Genomic DNA, 19399 nt, shown 5'->3' with positions numbered 1-19399 from the left:
TATTGGAGCTGTCTCGATCTTACTAATCTGAATCTGGATTTGCAGTTGGACAAACCAAATTGTTAGCAGACTTTATTATCGGTTCATATTGTTGAGTTGTATCGAAGTTTTTTTAATCTAATTTCTCTATTACTAGGACTTTGATACATGAAAAATACTTTATTTTTTTTAGAAAATGTGAATAGTTGCTATCTTTTTGTGCAGTGATATCATACTAGTATTTCAAGCGTAAAATCAAACAACCTGTACATATCAGAAGGCGATTGAAACCTTGTGCGCAAAGTAAAATAATTCTTTATTAGTTTACAATTTTGCGTAAAGAACCCTGTGATTAGATTGATACTCAATTGTTTAATGAAATTCATAATCATACAATTTTTTCGAGTGAAGATGTATCATATAATTGGAGTCAGTATATTCATAATAGAGATTATTTGCTGCCGTCGAAATTTTTGCATTCTTCTGTTTATTTTGGGCGGAGAGAAGTGCCAAGTTTGAGAGGGTTGCCCCAACAGGTACTCTGCCGACATGTGTGTTTTTCATTTGTATGAATTAGATGTGTTGATCAAGAAAGATTCCATATTTCGCAGTTGGCAAGGTAAACACCTTAGCCTGAATTGGTCGTTATGACAGTAGTGTAGCGTGACACATGCCAGTTGAGGTGGCCGGCCTGCCGCTGACCTAATCATATACAAGTTGTGGCTTTATCGATTGCATTTTTATGAGACATGCTATACAGTGCTGTGGCATAAATAACTTTGGTAAAAGTGTTGGATGACTGTGTGTTTTAGGGGCCTGTCTCAGCTGATGGCTTTGAAAATCGTCCAATAAATGTCTCATTAGAATACATTGAATGGAGGTAAATGATGTATCAAGTGGTTATATACTTTCCCTGAGCAACCATATTGAATTTCTTTTATTCAGCTATACAGGGTAATTGATTTAATGCTGGTTATGAGAAATTTTCGAGGGATTGAATTACTTGTAGTTGATTTCCAGTTCAGGGTCAATCTGTACTGGACTCTTCATTCCCTTTTGTTCTGTTGGTGTTGCTGAATATGTTGGCTTTGAAGTCCTCCTACAGGTATATCAAGGCCTGCCCACTGTTTGTCCAATCTGTGTCTGAAAGAATCTTGGCTTTTGGATATAGTTTAAGGCAGTGTCCTGTCCTGCATATTCTGTTGAGTATTTTCTTAGCTGGACCATGTCACATACATATCTGGTTTAGTGACCATGATTGGTGAATCGTTTCATAATTCTTCACCATGCTTGCCGTATGTACTCTTCCTGTACCTTAAGCTGAGTAGTATCATATCCAGAGTCTTTCTGGAGGGATTAAATCCATCATCCATGGCAGTTGTTTATTGGATGTGTGTTGGAGTGTCAAAATTTTTCAAGATTTTGTGTCATGACGCCAGGTTACACTAGCAAAATCAAAATATGATTTTATCATTGAGTTTTGTAATTACCCAAATGTACTTCATGGGGAGGAGGTTGTACATTTGTGGGACCCCATCTCTTGAACACTCTCTATCATAGAACCTCTTGACTTTATGTATACTGTCTGCATTAACTATCTCCTCAGTAGATCTTTTCCAAGCATCTGTCACTCTTATATTATAAATGTATTTCTTTACATCCTTGATTACATTCCTTCATAATTTCATGTTATGTCCTCCGGTTCCTCCATCCCTATATTTATCAAAGTACTGTTCACTGTCCACTTCATTGGTCTCTAAAAACCTTAATTGATGTGATAAGCTCACCTCTCACTCTTCGGTTCTACTTGGACTTTTATATCATATAGCAGGAAATAGCATATGGGACATATATGAAATAGATTTGGTCAAGAATATGGTACACTAATGCCCTTTAATTTACTTAATTTTCAGTCATCTTTAGCTATGGGGAATTATAAGTCCAGACCTAAGTCTTCATGTTCTCGAGAACTTCTTCAGAAGATCTTAGAAAATTATGCTCTTTTAGAAGAAAAGTTGCAAGAAGACTTGCATTGGGAAGATGTTGAAGACTGTACAGACACCCAAAGAATATGCTGGTATGCAACTTTGTGTATTTATTATACTTTTCATTACTTGATATTGTTGCTGATTGACTATGTTGTGCTTATTTACAGTCAGTAATGTTATCTTTTTCATTAATTTGAATTTTGTTTTCCATCAGAGATTTTAACAACCAAATTGTCCTTAATCTATGCTGTTTAATCTTAGGTTGAGCAGCTGTGCACTGTGGTAAATGTATGATGTACAAAATGAATTTTTCATTTTTTCAGTGATGGAACGACAGATCAATTGGTGAATCTTTTGAGTTCTGAAAACTATGTTGAAAGAATAGACAATGATATGACACTCATGCATCTCTGCTGCTTGTCCTCTGTTGGTGTAAAAAATGGTGAGGCGGAAGAAAAGAAGGATAATGAAGTAGATATAAGGAAAGTTATATCCCAAGCACCTTGTTTCCTTCAGCTTATGAGATCTTCATGTGATAAGAGTCATCAGAAAGTTGGAGTTCAAGATAATGAAGGCAATAAAGTTGAACCAGATGCTTATAGACAATACATGAAGATGCACACAAGTAAAGAGATAAAAGACCAAATTCGTCTTCTGTTGCAAAAGGGAGCTGATCCTTCCATCATCAGTATCAATGGGTTTTCACCTCTTCACTTGGCATCTTACAAGGTTAAACCAGTAGACTGTTTGCGTTGGTTAACCATCCTACCTGCTTGGAGTGATCTCACCCTAGTGTACTCAAAGATGCTGGAATGGTGTGTATATTCTAACAGTTGATAGTGTGATGTAGTTAGAACACTTTTTATCTTTCATTTGTAATAAGAATAACTTGAGCTGATGCAGATTGGAATATAGAAATGCATTTACTGTAAGTGGGTATTAATGCCAATTTGTATTTGCCTGTTTTAACAAAAGGGAATGACACTCTACACCTGTGGGGCTCCTCCCCACATCTCTGTTTTCTCTTCAGGTTCAGATCGTCCTATGAGCCTTGAAAGAAACTGGTGAGGTAAGTGCCTCTTATCCCTTGCTAACCACCTATTTGGTGCTAGTGGCCTACTGGCTTGGCCTTTGGAGGAGAAGCAAACAAGACGAAGAGGAGGAAATAAGAGGCAAGATATCTGCAGAACCTTAAGAATTATATTCTCAAGTTTGCAGTTTTCAGCTGGGCAGCAGCCTTGAAAGACACGAACATTCGGATGCTTGACAATAGTTGGAACAAGCTGCTTTATGATGTGGATGCTGAGCCTGATTTTCAGGAGCACGAGCCAAGAAACTACCTCTGAATTCTTTTGAAGGCTGTAGAAAATTCTGCCAGTAAGGATTATGTTTGTGCCTGTCTTGGAGATGATACTGATGGACCATCAATTGACAGATGATGTTTTGGCTGGTGAGATTCATAAAGAAAGTGATAGCAAGTCTGATGAGGAACCTGTACTAGTTAAACCCAAACTGTCCTTTATATGGAAGTCCTTAGATATTATCATCAGTTTCATTGGTATCTCATCTGACATTAATGTGCAGTCTTGTTATAGGCATTTGAGAATTTTAAGGGAATTCATTGTAAGGAAGCAGCCCCAAAGCAAAATTCAGCCAAAGCTTGACTATTTTTTTTAAGCGTGTTACTCCTCCTCTTGCCATACTTTTTGTAGAATATTTTACCAGCACCAGCAAGAGGTCCAGAACCTGGAAGTAGTAGCAAAAGGAGAATCACTGTGTACTTTTCATACTCTGAATCATCTTTATTCAGAGTCCTGACTATACATCATGGCAATTTCCAACTTTATAAAGATTTACAAGACACAAGAGGTTAGTTGATGAAAACAGTATATTATATTATTTAATTTGTTTTAACACAGTACTGTATCTATTCATTTATTTTTCCTTCTCAACTTAATGATAGATATACATTGTACAGCAGTGTTAGTGAGTGTACAAACTTGCAATTTAATGGACAATCTGCATTAGCTGACAGCTATTCCCCATATTATTCCATTGAAGTGAGGGGTATGCTGTACTAATATGATTGTCTTGCCCTTGCACCTTTCTTTTGACCTCCTTATGCTTGCTGTTATTTTATACATCATCTAATCAATTGCATTCCTTCCATGTAAGTACCATCCAAATGCCTTCCTTTTCTCTTTCACTAGCAACTTTACTTCTTCATCCCACCACTCGCTCCCATTTCTAATCTGCCCACTTCCCATATTTCGCATGCCACATGCATCTCTTGTAAATGCCAAAACTGCTTCCCATTCTTCACCTTCTCCCATCGCTTCATTTACTCTCACCTTTGTCCATTCTACACTCAATTTCTCCTCGTATTTCTTCATACAAGTCTCCTTTCCGAGCTCACATACTTTCACCACTCTCTTCTCACGATATTGTTTTCTCTTTTCCTAAAACCTCTGCAAATCTTCATCATCTACTCCATAAGATAGTAATAAGACATCCTACCAGCTGCCCTTCTCTGCACATTTACAACCAAAAGTCTCTCTTTTGACCTCTTATCAATTAGTATGTAATCCATTAATGCCTCTGACCATCTTTCCTCTTCACATACTTATACTTGTATATGGCCTTCTTTTTAAAGTAGATATTACCTATCACCAATCCTTTTTCAGCACACAACTCCACAAGCTGTTCACCATTTCCGTCCATGATACTGAATAGCCCATGCCTTCTAATTGTACCCTCAACAGACACATTGCTTACCTTTGTATTCAGATCACCCATCACTAATACTCAGTCTCTTGCATCAGAACTTCTGACTCACTCACCCAACTGCTTCTAAAATACTTGCCTCATGATCTTTCTCTTCATGGCCAGGTTTATGAGCCCTAATAATCACCCTTCTCTTGCTGTCCATTTTCATTTTCACCCAAATCAATCTAGATTTCAATTTCTTACACTCTTTCACACACTCCCACAACTCCTGCATCAGGATTAGCGTAGTGCTGCTCTTTCGTTAGCTCTTGCTCCCAAAGACATTTCCAAACCATTCTTCCCCTTCACCCTTGATCTTTGTTTCACTCAGAGCCAGATCATCCAAGTTTCCCTCCTCAAACATATAGCTTATTTCTCCTCTCTTATCTTGTTACATCACACACATTTAGACACCACAGCCTGAGCCTTTGAGGAGGATGAGTATTCCATGTGTGGCTCCATTTCTGTTCCCTGTACATCCATATTTATATATGAATACCCTAGCCTAAGCCAGGTACCCATTTTATTGACCAGTACATAGAGGAGGATGAATGGCTGGGTTGACTGAGGACCAACTTCCACGAACAGGATTTGAAACTATGCTCTCAACCCTGGGCAGCTCACAAATGCATCATGTTCAGCGTTGCATACCACTCTGCCACAGAGATAATCTGTTCATGATCATTTCTGTCGAATATAGATTCTAGGTGCGGCGCCGGGTGTTTTATGAAATGATTCAAAGAACATTTGAAGAAAGCCCTCCAATTATTTTTTTGTTAAAGTTACCCCTTCCGAAAACTTAGGTATCCATCTGGAGATTAAGGTTAGATTGATTGTTAGTGTGATTTTTTGGAAAATATTTTTATGAATCTGTTGGTCATACTGATTTACTGTGCATATATGTGAACTTACATGTTAGATACTTTTGTAGTATATTTTGAAAGTAGTTAGCTCTTGATTATTGATATGCTTAGCACTGTAATTCATTTGTTCATTCCCAAGTTGATGTAAAAGTACATTATGAAATATTTTCTCATGTTATATTATTTCTAACACCCACAGGGAGATGTGGATTTAGTTCGACTATTCCTGGAAAAGTGCAACTACTTGGACCACACTGGTGCAGGGAGCTTGACTGCTCTTCACATATCTTGTCTTGCTGGCCATCTTGAAGTTACACAGGCATTGGCTCAACGTGGTGCTAACATTGAGGCCAGGGATGCTGTGTCTTTTTCTCCACTTCATATAGCCTGTTTGTTTGGGAATGAATCTGTAAGTTGTTTTTTTTTTTCATCAAAGTTGTCTTGTTTACAGGTTAGGAAGCAATGGACATCCTTTTTGCTTTTTTTATATATTATTTGCTTTTTTGAGTGCCTATTTTATTGTACTAGTACTATGCTGTATTTTATCTACCGGACAGTAATAGATCACAATGATATTTAAAACTTTTTTTTGTGATATCTTGATAGTTTCCCTTGACACCAGTACCAAGGCCTTCTTCATTTGCCTCTTACTTATGTTTCCTTTCATGTATACTGTTTATGCTCAGCTGACATTACTTTGCAGTTTTACACTCTGAGTCCCATCTACTGTTTCATATTACATAGGTGTCTGAATAATGCAGAAGTTATTCTAGTCATCATTGTCTCTACGCTACTTGTTTTTCTTACTGTTTTAACTTGTTCTGGGTCATATAAAGAGATACTTTTGATTGGTCTAACCAGTGTATCTTTAGTTTTCCTTATACCTTATTCACATACACTCATTTAGTCAGTCTTTTCACATCCAATCTCCTTGGTTGTTACTAGCTCATTTCATAATTTTTTTCATGATTTACTCACTCTATATTAACTGTTTGCCCTTTAGTACAGTAACATGAACTTATCTGGACTCTGGAACATGGAGAGCACAAAGAACTGTATTAGTGCATGTATGTATCAAGACACCTGTATCCTAGCTGGAGCATGCAGTCAACCACTCACTCCTATGCATGTAAGGCTAATGGTTAGGACAGAAACTTTTATGTAGTTCTCAGTCAGCATTCATCTTTCAGGACACAACAAGCTTATCCCCATTTTTATTTACAACAGGCTTCCCATGTTTGCCAGTTATAATCACAATTGCCATATCACCCAGTCTTGCATTCAGATTCCTTGTCTCCTAGTTTTAATCACATGCATCAAAACTACCAAAGCATTTGCTCAGATTCTCTTAAGAAGCACCTCTTTCTTTTTCACTTATCACACTTCCAGGTGCATAAACACTTACAGTCACCCACCTCACCTCACTTTAACCCACATCAGTCCTTAACTTCCTTACACTCTTTAACATATTCCCACACCTCACTCATCATAAGTACCACCTCATTTCTTACTGTTGCCCCTACACTATCCCTGGACTGTAACTCCTAAACATTCCTGAACCATTCTACCCCATTTCCATTAATCTTAGTTCACTCATGGCCAGAACATCCAGGTTCTGACGTTAAACAGAGCGTCTCTCCCATTTTTTGTCTTGGCTACTACAGACTCAGACAAGATTTTCTGAAGCTTCAAAGACAAATCTTCACTTGGCTCTTTCTTCTCATGTTTTGGAAAGGAATATTACAAGGATAGGAGGGGTTTCAGACCTTCGCTCCCTTTTGTGTTTGTCAGTTTTTATTACACATTGGAGACACATGGGTAGAATTGTTACTACCCCATCCCCTGTTTTTCATTTAAGATAGTTTTCAAAACACAAGGAATAGGGATGTTATCTCTTTGTACAAAACATAAATCTTGTAAGATTATTTATCTCCGACACAGAAAACTGCTAGATCCATGAAACAGAAATGAAAATGTATGAAAATTCCAAGAAATGGATGATCAAGTATATGCTATCTGTCTGTCGAATTGCAGTATTGTCATTGAATCTATACCCATGGACTAGACCAAGTGTGTGTTGGCCCCAGTCTATCAGTCTTATCAATAAATCTGCTTCCAAGTCAATAGGATGGATCAGATAATTTTTTTTTTTAACATTGGAGGCTCTAGTCAATGACAAAAATCCACATCATAGCTGGGCCTTCGTTGACATATAGAGAGGATAATGGAAGGGAAAAAGAAGAGACAAGAGAAAGTATTTATAGATTTTGGAGGAAGTAGATAAAACTTTCTGAAAATATGTAAGGTCATAGTTATTGGAGAAGACATGAGAAGGTAGAGAGTTCCAGAGCTTTAAGGTTTAGGGAAAGAAACAGTTTTTAAAATGCCCCACCCTTGAGTTGCTAACTGCCACACAGTAATCATGTGATGCTGCAGCTTGCTGAGTATTGTGTGGTCTAGCTAGTGGTGGGGGCACAGAAGCAGCCAGTTCTCGGGAGCAAAAACCACCAAAGTGATACGTACAGAAGGTGGAAAGTGAACGATCAATGTAATGCAGGGTAAGCAGGTCAAGTGTTGAAGTTAGCATGGGAAAGTTTTCAACACAACTTTGTCAAGTAAGGATACAGAGCAAGAACCACTCCAGATGGATCACTTTTTTGTATAAACTGGGCAACTGTTTGGAAGAAAAGAAATTTCAACATCTAAGGTGGACTCTTGGGTTCTTAGAGGCAGACTTAGTTACTTCTGTAGTGCAGGGTTTCCAAGGTAGAGTGGATATTACAGTAATACCATGTATGTTGATTGAGTCAAGAGGTGGAATTACAGGACCATAGAAGAAGAAAGGAAAGTTGTGAGGAATTTTCAATAGAGAGATGAGCAGAGACTGGATCGTGGAGGCAGTAAACATAACCAGATTTCATCTACCCCCCTGAAGTTTCCTGTCCAAGTCTAAAATTATTTGATAAGTTGTTTTGAGATGTGATGCAGATCGTGTCAGAGAAGGAGGAGCAGAGTTGAAGAATGTGGAGGAATGCATTGTTAAGTTATCAGCACATGAGTCCTTTTGGTCATTTGTGGAAGAAAGGAAATCTTTGATAAAAGGAGAAAACGTTTTGGGGAGAGGACAGAACCTTAAGGGACATCTATGTCGATGGAGATAGATTGGCATGAAAGGATGCTAGACATTAGAGAACAAAGTGAGAGAGGGAAGCCAAAAGAGGGAACTTTGAGATGAGACTTCTATGCTACACCCTGTCAAAAGCTTTGTATATGTCAAGGGTGACAACATACGATTCCCCAAAATCATTCATATAGCATTTCTAAAGATTAGTGATTGCTTCTTTTAAGAAGTTTTGATACAAACTTGCATCAAACTTATGACCCATTTGTAATGTTGATATTAGGTCTTGTTGGTAAGGAGTAGAATCTCTCAATATTCTTAAGATCATTTGTATGCCTGAACCTGTGAGCTGACATATTCCCCTGTCCTGGGAATAGTCCCAGGAAATGATAAAGTTTCTGTGGGTTACTTTTTTACCATTGTTTATTTTTAGATGAACTACTGATAGTTAGGTGTATATGATACTTTTTTATATACAAATGTAACGCCATAGGACAGTTAGGGTTTTGATGGTAATATTGATGTTTTGTATTATGAAAGCTTGGGTCCTGAATGCATCTTGTTTATTCCCATTAGAAGATATATATAATTACTGTACTTTTGATATTTGTGCAGTTCTCTAGGAATTGTAGAAATTGATTGTTGTAGGCACACACACTCAGGATGTTTGTGTGAATGGCCTGTAAAGATAGTGCACTTGATTTACCCCATAAAGATAAAGATAGTGCACTTGATTTACCCCATAAAGATAACAGTGGAGTTGAACTTGATAAAGATGGTTAGGTTAATTTGATAGTTCTTTCCATCATCAAATGAAATGTACAGTTGACTTATTGTAAGTTTTATATGGAAGATCAAGCATTGATTATCTGTCTTTTGTAGTAGTTTAGTGTTTGATATGGTGATTTTCCATTCGCAGGTAGTAGAATACTTACTGTCTCGTGGAGTAGATGTCAATATTGCAGGATCTGTTGGTGATCGACCGCTTCATTTGGCTGCTACTTATGGATATTATAAGATTGTACAAATGCTTCTTAAGAAAGGAGCAAAAGGTTGGTGTTAAAAGGATACTGTAGTTATAGATGAATGAACCAAAGCTGACCTGAGGAGAGGTTTAGGAAGCATTAAGTTATTCCCTATTTAGTTTGTGTAAGGGTTTCAAAGGCAGAAAAGATTGTTGGATGACCTAAGTGATGAAGAGGGACTCCTACTACACATATCAGTTTCAAAGAAATATGAAGAATAACATGAGAAATGAAGATTTTTATGATGACCTAAGTGATGAAAAGGAATTCCTGTGGTATGTATCTGTTTGTGAGGAACAAGAAGAAGAATATGAGAAATGTGAAGAAATAAGTGAATCAAAGAGTCATTTTTGTAGCAATATGTAAGAAGGAGGGAGCCCACCATGAGAGGCATCCCCTCTGACCTAATGCTTAATGGAGAGATTGCATAACAACTGCACCTAAGTTTCTCTCTGAGATTCCCGAGTAATTGAGGACTTTGGTAACAGACGATAGGTAAAGATTTTAAGATTTCCAAAGAAAAACAGATCTGATATCTAGTCCATCCCTCTAAAGGTATTTATTTATGATTATGTATTGGAACTTTATGGTAAGAGGTTTTTACATTAATGAATAGTTTAAAAGTATTGTGCAGATTTTACACCAACTCAGTCTAATAATAGATATTGAATGATCTTCATATGATTTGGTTTGATCCTTACAGTGCGCCTGCAGGATGAAGAGGGCAACACAGCCCTCCACTGCTGTGTGGGAAATGGACATTTTGGTATTCTCAATTTGTTACTTCAGCCTCAGTATCGCACAGATGCTCATGTAACCAATGTTTATCATGATACTCCACTTCATGTGTATGTATATCTCTTGTTTGCCACTTTAGAAATTGCTTAGACCTTTGTGCTGATTATTATCACATGCTTGGCTTTCAAGCTTTGAATGAATATCTGCTTATTTTCATTACAATTGCATGGTTATTAATCATTCAACAGTATAGTAAAAGACAAACATTGGCTCTGTTTACTCACATCCACTCTGTAGCTTCCATGTGTACTACATTGAAACCAGAGCCCATTATCCACAGGCTAGCTCTGCAAACATTATAGGGATTCCTTTAACAGCTTTACATGCCCAGGCTCAGCCCATTGACAGCTTACTGCCTTGGTGACAGCACACATCCTTGACCATCATACGACATGTAGGGGTGATCTCTCTATAGATGCATCATCCCTATTTTCATTTACATACCTTCACTGGGAACTACTCTCCTTCCTCTCAGCCTACTTACTTACGAGCCTTAATCTCCCAATAGAAACTTTACATTGCATGTAGTAACTTTACATTCACCCCATACAGTAGATTTGTAGCACCTCCCACAAGGTCTCTCTCTTAATCCTATCATGTTTGTTTTCCAGATCCATAGATGCCATACATTATTATCGTTATTATTGTTATTATTATTATTATTTATTATTTATTATTATTTATCCCTGGGGATAGGGGATTAAGAATACTTCCCACGTATTCCCTGCGTGTCGTAGAAGGCGACTAAAAGGGGAGGGAGCGGGGGGCTGGAAATCCTCCCCTCTCGTTTTTTTCTTTTTTTTTTCCAAAAGAAGGAACAGAGAATTGGGCCAGATGAGGGTATTCCCTCAAAGGCCCAGTCCTCTGTTCTTAACGCTACCTCGCTAATGCGGGAAATGGCGAATAGTTTGAAAGAGAAAGAAAGACTACTATTATTATTAGTAGTAGTATTAGTATTATATTATTATTGTTATTATTATTATTATGATTATGGGAATGAATAAAGGCAGACAGTGTGAATTGTGTGCATGTGTATATATGTGTCTGCGTGTGTATATATATGTGTACATTGAGATGTATGGGTATGTATATTTGCATGTGTGGACGTGTATGTATATACATGTGTATAGGGGTGGGTTGGGCCATTTCTTTCGTCTGTTTCCTTGCGCTACCTGGCAAACGCGGGAGACAGCGACAAAGCAAAAAAAAAAAATTTTTTTTTTTTTTTTTTTTTTTTTTTAATACTTTGTCGCTGTCTCCCGCGATTGCGAGGTAGCGCAAAATTATTATTATTAACATTATTATTATTATTATTTTTTTTTTTTTTTCCAAAAGAAGGAACAGAGACGAGGGCCAGGTGAGGATATTCCCTCAAAGGCCCAGTCCTCTGTTCTTAACGCTACCTCGCTATCGCGGGAAATGGCGAATAGTATGAAAAAAAAAAAAAAAAAATTATTATTATTATTATTATTATTATTATTATTATTATTATTATCATTATTATCTTCGGTCAGCCTGTGGTTGGCGTTTGAACCTAGCTTAGATCATTTTGAGGGTCTAGTCAGGAAGGCCATTAAATGCAACACACTCATCTTCATTAAATTACATCTTTTGCTATACCTTCATCTTCACTAACTTATGTCTTCACTGTACCCTCATCTTTACTACACTTTATCATCTCTGCACCCTCATCATCATCATACTTTCATCTCTACTAGACCTTAATCTTCACTTCCTCATTATATTTCGTACATCCTTATCTTCATTAACTAGGATCAGTCCATGTTCAATACGCTATTTATTATACTGTCATCTTCACAGTTTCCACATCTTTACTAAGCTTTATTTACTATGCTTTTCTGCACTGCATCCTTAGATTCACAATCCATATATCTGCACTAACCTAAGTTCACCATACTCTTCTTCCTAACACCCATATTTTTATCGTTACCTCACTATGGTGTTTTCACTATACCCTCATCTTCCTGAAGGTTTGTTCATTGTACTTCTCTTCACTACACCCTTATCTTCAGTTAGTTAGGTTCATTGTTTTCTTTATCACTACTCCACAATCTTCACAATACCCTTATCTTTGCTAGGCTAGGCTTGCTGAACTTTTGTTCACTACATACCCTCACAGTAACCTTATCTTTTTAAAGCTGGATCAGTTTGCTGTTTCTCTTTACATCCCCTTCTTCACAATACTCTTGTCCTCACTAATTTAGGCTCTCTCTACTCCTATTTACTACTGGAGTGGATGGTATTACAGTTGAATTTCTTGGGAAAGGAGGTGACTGTGTTATTGATTGGTTAGTTAGGATTTTTCAGTGTTTGTATGGATCATGAGGAGGTGCCTGAGGATTGGATGAATGCATGTATAAGAAGTGCCATTGTATAAATGCAAGTGGAACAGAGATGAGTGTTCAGACTAGTGTTCAAACATTTAATAAATGTCAGATGTTGATGGGATGGAAGTGCCAAAAGGTATGCAGACAAGACTAGGGATGATACATATAGAGAAAGATCATCCCTAAATATCATATGATGATCAAAGAAAGTTGGCTGCATTCAATGTTTTATTATTTGAACATTCTCATTGCTGTGACAGTATCATATAGAGATGATCTTGATAATTGTATCATCCCTGTTCTACTTCAGATACCTTTTGGCACCTCCATCCCAACATTGTCTTTCATCTGTTAAATGTTTTTATTACTTATGCATATCTGATTTTTATTCCAACCATGGGTTACTGTTACCAACCATTTCACTGCCTCTTTTGTGATGTGACAAAACTCTACAAAGCATATTACCAGGATTGGTTTAAGTGTGCCATGACAAATTGGAGGCTTAAAAATTTCTTAGAAATGAGACTAAAGAGGAAATATAATGCATATGTACCTGTTACTTATTTGATTAGTATTGTTCTTTCCTTCCTGAATGGGAATAGCTGAGCCACTGCCACATTTTGTTTAACAACGAAGGTTATATCCCCTACAGAGCATGCTACCAGGGATGGTTTGAGTGTGCTAAGGCCCTACTGACTTATGGTGGCTCCAGTCTCCTTTTGAAGGAAAACCTGTGGGGAGAAACAGCTCTCCATGCAGCTTGCACTGGAGGACAATGCATAGATCTTGTGGATTATTTATTGACCCAGGATGCTACTTTTGTCAACTATCAGGTATATTTTTTTGTGTTCCATAGTTCTAGTGGTCTGTGTGGTGCTTTTAAAGAAGTGGGTCCAATATTTGAATTAATTTCCATGACAAAGTTACCAGTGAGGTGTATTCATAGAGAAACATTAGAGAAGATGTTCTTTGCTGTAAATACAAAAGGTGCAAATTTTTTAAAGAATTAAGATACCTGAAGTTCTGTATGCATTCTAGGAACCTTTGGTTCCATGACTCAACTATTACTGAGAGTCTCCTCCTGAGTGTTCCTTCATTGACATCACAGTACATCTTTTCTGGGTTACTGCACTTTCTTACAGAGATGTAAACTATCAGTAACACTGTTGGTTTAGGATCAGTAGGGTTAAAACAACTTGAATCAAATATCCCTTGCAGGATAACAACCTGCTAAAGGCTTAACCCTATAAATCTTTTTGATATGTTAAAGCTTTCAGGAATGGGCAAGAGAAACATGGAAACAGCATATAAGAAGTTTACTGAAATCCATCTTTTGCTGACTCAGCAACTTAAGATTGCATCCAAGATGGCTGCCATTTTCTGTTTCACACGTCTTAATGACTAGATGTGAGAAAAATGCAAAGACGTCTAAACATAGGTTTTTTGACACATAATTCAATGAAGTAACTAATTCAAACAAAACCTCAAATTCCAGATAGCTGCCAATATGGCGGCCAGAACCAATGTAAATAACACCTTTACATTGAAGAGTGGTAGAATTGTTTAAGAAAACGTTCAATTTCAACTTAGCAAGGACAGTGATATCTGGTCTTTTAACATTCATAGAAATTTACATATAGCTATTAGACATGTACTAAAAGTATAGCCATGTACCTTGTAATGTGTTCCACAGATGGAGAAGTAATTGCATGGTTCAGTTCACCACTTGCTACATTTGTGCAGGGTAGCACAGTTAGTCTATTTATATTTTGTTAAAATCTGTTGCACAATGTTACTGACCCTGCTAGGGTTAAGGAGGGTAAATAAGGCCATAGTAAACTTTTTTAGTGGCATTATGAATTTGCTCAGCTTTTAGATAATGTTCATAGGTCACAGAAGCATACAACATCATAGCTTTTTTCAGAAGCCTTGTGATTGGCTGATTTTTGTTCACTAGATCAGATCTTTTACATCATTATAAGTCATGTTCATGGGATTATATAAATCTTTAGCTTTTTCAGTCTGTACTGGACCTTAGATATGGTGTCTAATTGCTTTACTTTAAGTTTTGATAGGGTTTTCCATTTACCAAATAAATGGTGTCTAACTTACTTACTTTAAGTTTTGATAGGGTTTTCCATTTACCAGAAAAAACTTTAGTAGCTGTTCTTCATGAGCCTTAATATTGTAAATATTTGATGAACCAGCAATGTATTCTTTCATTGAATCGGTAATCATTTGCAATTTTTTTTTTCTGATGCGGTATTAGTACAGCATCCTTGCATTTTACTCCTCTACTAGAGGAATGTCTTTCCATTAGTATTTTGTTAGGATTAGATGCCTTCATGATGTAGAAAATATCCATCACCTAAGTGCTCAAGACCTCCCTGACAATGTCACCACTACCAAAACCTATCAGTGGGGTGATGATCTGGGGTTGCTTTAATACTTCATGTCTTAGGAGGTTATCTTTAGATCTAGAAGTCTTCTTTGGGCGACCAGAGATAGATTTTGGTGAAGATGATATTGTAAGGGAGGTCCTGAGCACTGGCAAGCAGTGCTTCTAGAAATCTCAAATGCACCTGCATTTTTGTGGTTGCAGGCAAGAACTTTGGCTTTCTCTTCCTTAGAAAGGTAAGAGCTAACCATTTTGAAACACAAGTGGAAGAAAGTCAGCACTCAGAAGTGAAGTTTCCAAAATTAAGCAGGAGCCAGGAAGAGTAAAGAAGGAACATCCTTCCCTAAAGATAGCCTGAGGCACAGTGGGGTAGATTGCTGGTGCTCATACTATTAGAAACGCTAGTCTCAGCAACCAGATATACAATGATTTCACCCTGAGAGCATTATATGCTTATACCAGCAGCAAACCTAAGCTGAGTATCACATTTGAAAATATACTGTTAATGGACTTTGTTTTTTTTTTTCAGACTGTAAATTCATTACATGTGACGAATGTGAAAAACTAACAAAGCTGCCAAATGGTAACAGTAGGAGCTAATATCGTGTCCTATATCTTCAAGAAGCTTTAGGAGCAAGCTAAAACTTAGGATCATATGGATACTAGTTACTGAAGTATGCTTTTTCACTGGGAGGTATTGAAAATTTGGGATACAATATTTTTTTTCCAGTTACTTGAAATTTACCTCTGTCTAGTATTACTCAGAATCTTGTAAGGATACATATAGTGCTATTCAAAGCCTAGAATTTGATTGTTAGTTGATTAAACCTGTTCATGGCATAGTTAGTTAAGCTTTTTCAAGTTATGTTATTTCAAGTGAACTGATTATATATTTATGACTTGGATGTGGTATGACATATTAAGGGGAAAATGTTTGAAAATTGAAGAAAACAAATAACTGCCAAAATTACTTCATGCATGAACAACTTAAGTACTTAATTGATAATGTTTAAGTAATTTCACTACCTGTATTTAAGATTAATTTACTCAAATGCCATATAACAATTTCAGAGTCCAGATGGTCACACACCTCTTCACTCTGCATGTTACCATGGACACACGAGAATAGTTCAACTCCTCCTAAGTCATGGAGCAGACATCAACCTTACTGCTCATGATCGTTTTTTTATTTATGAGAAAAAAGTGAGTATATGAGAAACAATCTTAATTTTAATCCTACATGAAATAAACAGTCTCCCCAACATTTTATTGGCTTTACAGGTTCTCAGCAACTAGGTCTTGTTGATAGTTTAGGCTATTTTCAGTCTTCAATGTCTAAGGGAAGATTTGGCTAGGCATTGTGACTTGAGTTATGGTCCTATATGTACTTGAGACTCAGTCTGCCCTGGATTCCATACAAAACACCAAGATATCCATTGAGAACTTCACATTGTCTACACACAGTGCCAGTTGCCTACAGTCCTCCATGCTTTGTCTCTTCACATTTAGTAGACCTATAGAAAGCACCAAGTGTCAATTCGCCTCTGATCATGGAAAACTATTAAGTCTCTGCTTGCCCTTCTGCTCACAGGATATTGCTGTATCTACACTTGTACATTTGAAACAAAGATTATCCCAAAGGTATTCTGTGGTATACTGTTCAACAGAGAACCCCCTACAATGTGACTTTACATTGTACATATACATCTTTCTTGACAATCAAAGATTTTTATGGTGACCAGACAAAAATATTATGATTCATAACACATATGATATATCGCACATCAAATTACTTATGACCCTCGTTGACAAGTATATCATTTGTATCTAATAAGTAACTTACCATAACCCAAATAACACTTGCAACTTTTACATGATAGTAGAGGATTGTAGAGGATTGTGATGCTGTTTCCAGTGGGGCAGGGTAGCGCCAGGAATGGATGAAGCAAGTATGATTATGTACATGTGTATATATGTATGTGTAAGTGTATGTGTACATTTTGGTATGTGTATTTATGTACATGGGCATTTATATATATATTTGTGTAAATAAGTGGATGGGCCTTTCTTTGTCTGTTTCCTGGCACTACCTAGCTGACACAGGAGAGAGCGATTAAGTATGATAAAAAAAGATTAACATTTATGATATATCATTGCCTCAAAACATATGCAAAAATTAGTTATGAGCATAAAACAACTCACAGTTATTGAAAGTAAGATTGTCCAACTTCCATGAAGTTTTACAGGACTTCAGGCTGGTGTTGGAACCTCTCTTGCACATCCAAGTCATTGTGCTGTCTGCCACTGCTTCACGTAATCACAGCAATTAGAAGATATGGGGGTCTTAAACACCTTGGTGCTTGTAAACTAAAATGACCTGCTGCTCTAAGCTTCTGGTGTCATATGTCTTAGTCCAACCCTGCCTCTGCCATGTTATCTAACTTTCTTGCTTTATCCTATCATGTACTTTCCCCTGTTCTGCTTATGCCAATCATCTCCCTAAGAAGTTGTAGTGGCAGGGATTAGCAAAACCGTAAACTAGGTAGTTTGCACTGTCCTATCTGTAGTTAACATCATACAACACATTTCTGAATCAATGTATATTGTACTTACATCGTCATACTTCTGCTGTCTTAATTTTGCTTTGTCTTACTTTTATAGCAGTAGCATTTGTAGACTGGCATATAGACACATGAAATAATACTGCATTAGTACTGAACCCCCTAATAGAAATGTAGATAACAAGCGCAAGAGTGGTTGCAGGCCAGTACAGATCTCACTAAAGACTTTGCTTTTATTAAACAGATGGAAGATATTACGATGTTATCTGTCCTTTGTAAATTTCTTTCTTGAGGCTTATTTTCATTGTTTTCATACCACTACACCATCTCTACATGTTGTATATTACTCCTCATGTATCAAAGCTGGATTTTGTATTCGTATTCGGACCTTATTAGGTATCCTAGACCTGAGAGTAATGATTAAGATACTCATTGAAAAATTTCCAAAGTTGTTTTGGATATTATATATTAGAAGCTGTTACAGCTTATATAGACTTATGTGTGTAATGAGAATAAGATCTGCCCTAGAAACTGATATAAAGTAGGTTGATAGTAAATGACTGCTGTTTAAGGGTTGTATGGGTTCAGTGAAAGTAACAGATCACTAAGTGGGATGGGTAGGGAATGAGGCCAAAGAAAATAACCAAAAGCATAACAGGGACATTCTTTTACCTTTCTCTTGGTGTTGTTTCTACTGGTGACAATTTTTAGCAAACCTGTTACTCATTATTATGTCGTAAGTTCTTCAGAAGTAATAGTAATCATTTTGATGTAAAAGATTTATACAGTGTTAAAGGTAAATAGGGATACAGTATTTTCATTTTCCATTCATCAGATTTGCTCTTAGATCTCAGTATAACCTTTAACAGCTTTCAAATTTCATTGCATTTTTATGTGTTATTTCCTTTATTGCTCAGGAAGAGCAGACCCCTCTGATGTGGGCTTATGATCGAGGGCATGATGACATAGCCAACTTCCTGAAGCATTTTCGTCGACCAGGATTATGTGAGGATTATGCTAGAGGAGACTATCTGTCAGGATTTGACACCTCTTATTTCCCCATTCCTTCACCCATTGGCAAACTGCGGACAATGATTCAAGGTAGTGTCTTCCCATGGGTCCTATGAGAAAAATAGACTGGTATTGTCTTTTAGATACAGTTTTTTAACTTACAAAACTTGATTTCATTTACTAAAACAGTGTTTTATATTATCTTATAAATTTCAGAAAAGATAGATGTGCTTCATTTGCGTTCAGTGTTACCACCTGATCTTCACCTTAGTCTGTCGGAGATAGAAAACTTGGAAAATATTGGTTCTGGCTCTTTTGGGAAAGTCTATAAAGTGAGTATTTAATCATGATTTTAATGAAATTCTGTAAAATATGATGACACAGTCATGAGTGTTATTATTAATATAACACCAAAACCACAGCTCCCTATCCACATCCAGGTCTCACAGACCTTTCCATGGTTTACTCTGGATGACTTACATGCGCTGGTTCATTCCATTGACAGCATGTCAACCTCATTATACCATACTGTTCCAGTTCA

The 19399-nt window shown here is 36.9% G+C and overlaps 1 protein-coding gene across 3 annotated transcripts in view; it reads left to right on the top strand.

Annotated features, from left to right (window-relative positions):
• Positions 1 to 393: 393 nt before the first annotated feature.
• The window catches only part of LOC139752885 (serine/threonine-protein kinase TNNI3K-like), a 45026-nt gene continuing 26020 nt past the window's right edge, over positions 394 to 19399 (top strand). The window contains exons 1-10 of one of the 3 annotated variants that reach the window (XM_071668904.1): positions 394 to 515; positions 1893 to 2056; positions 2291 to 2696; positions 5796 to 6005; positions 9637 to 9769; positions 10446 to 10590; positions 13541 to 13721; positions 16358 to 16489; positions 18765 to 18948; positions 19075 to 19190. In XM_071668904.1, the coding sequence (XP_071525005.1) occupies positions 1905 to 2056; positions 2291 to 2696; positions 5796 to 6005; positions 9637 to 9769; positions 10446 to 10590; positions 13541 to 13721; positions 16358 to 16489; positions 18765 to 18948; positions 19075 to 19190 (1659 nt within the window). In that variant the 5' untranslated portion in view covers positions 394 to 515; positions 1893 to 1904. Of the gene's footprint in view, positions 599 to 1892; positions 2057 to 2290; positions 2697 to 3654; positions 3837 to 5795; positions 6006 to 9636; positions 9770 to 10445; positions 10591 to 13540; positions 13722 to 16357; positions 16490 to 18764; positions 18949 to 19074; positions 19191 to 19399 lie in introns of those variants that run through there. The other 2 variants (XM_071668905.1, XM_071668906.1) reach the window with 2 other exon arrangements.

Source organism: Panulirus ornatus, chromosome 13 (assembly GCF_036320965.1).
Source record: "Panulirus ornatus isolate Po-2019 chromosome 13, ASM3632096v1, whole genome shotgun sequence".
Classification (NCBI taxonomy): Eukaryota; Metazoa; Arthropoda; class Malacostraca; order Decapoda; family Palinuridae; genus Panulirus; species Panulirus ornatus.
This window is presented reverse-complemented; position numbering and strand designations above follow the sequence as displayed.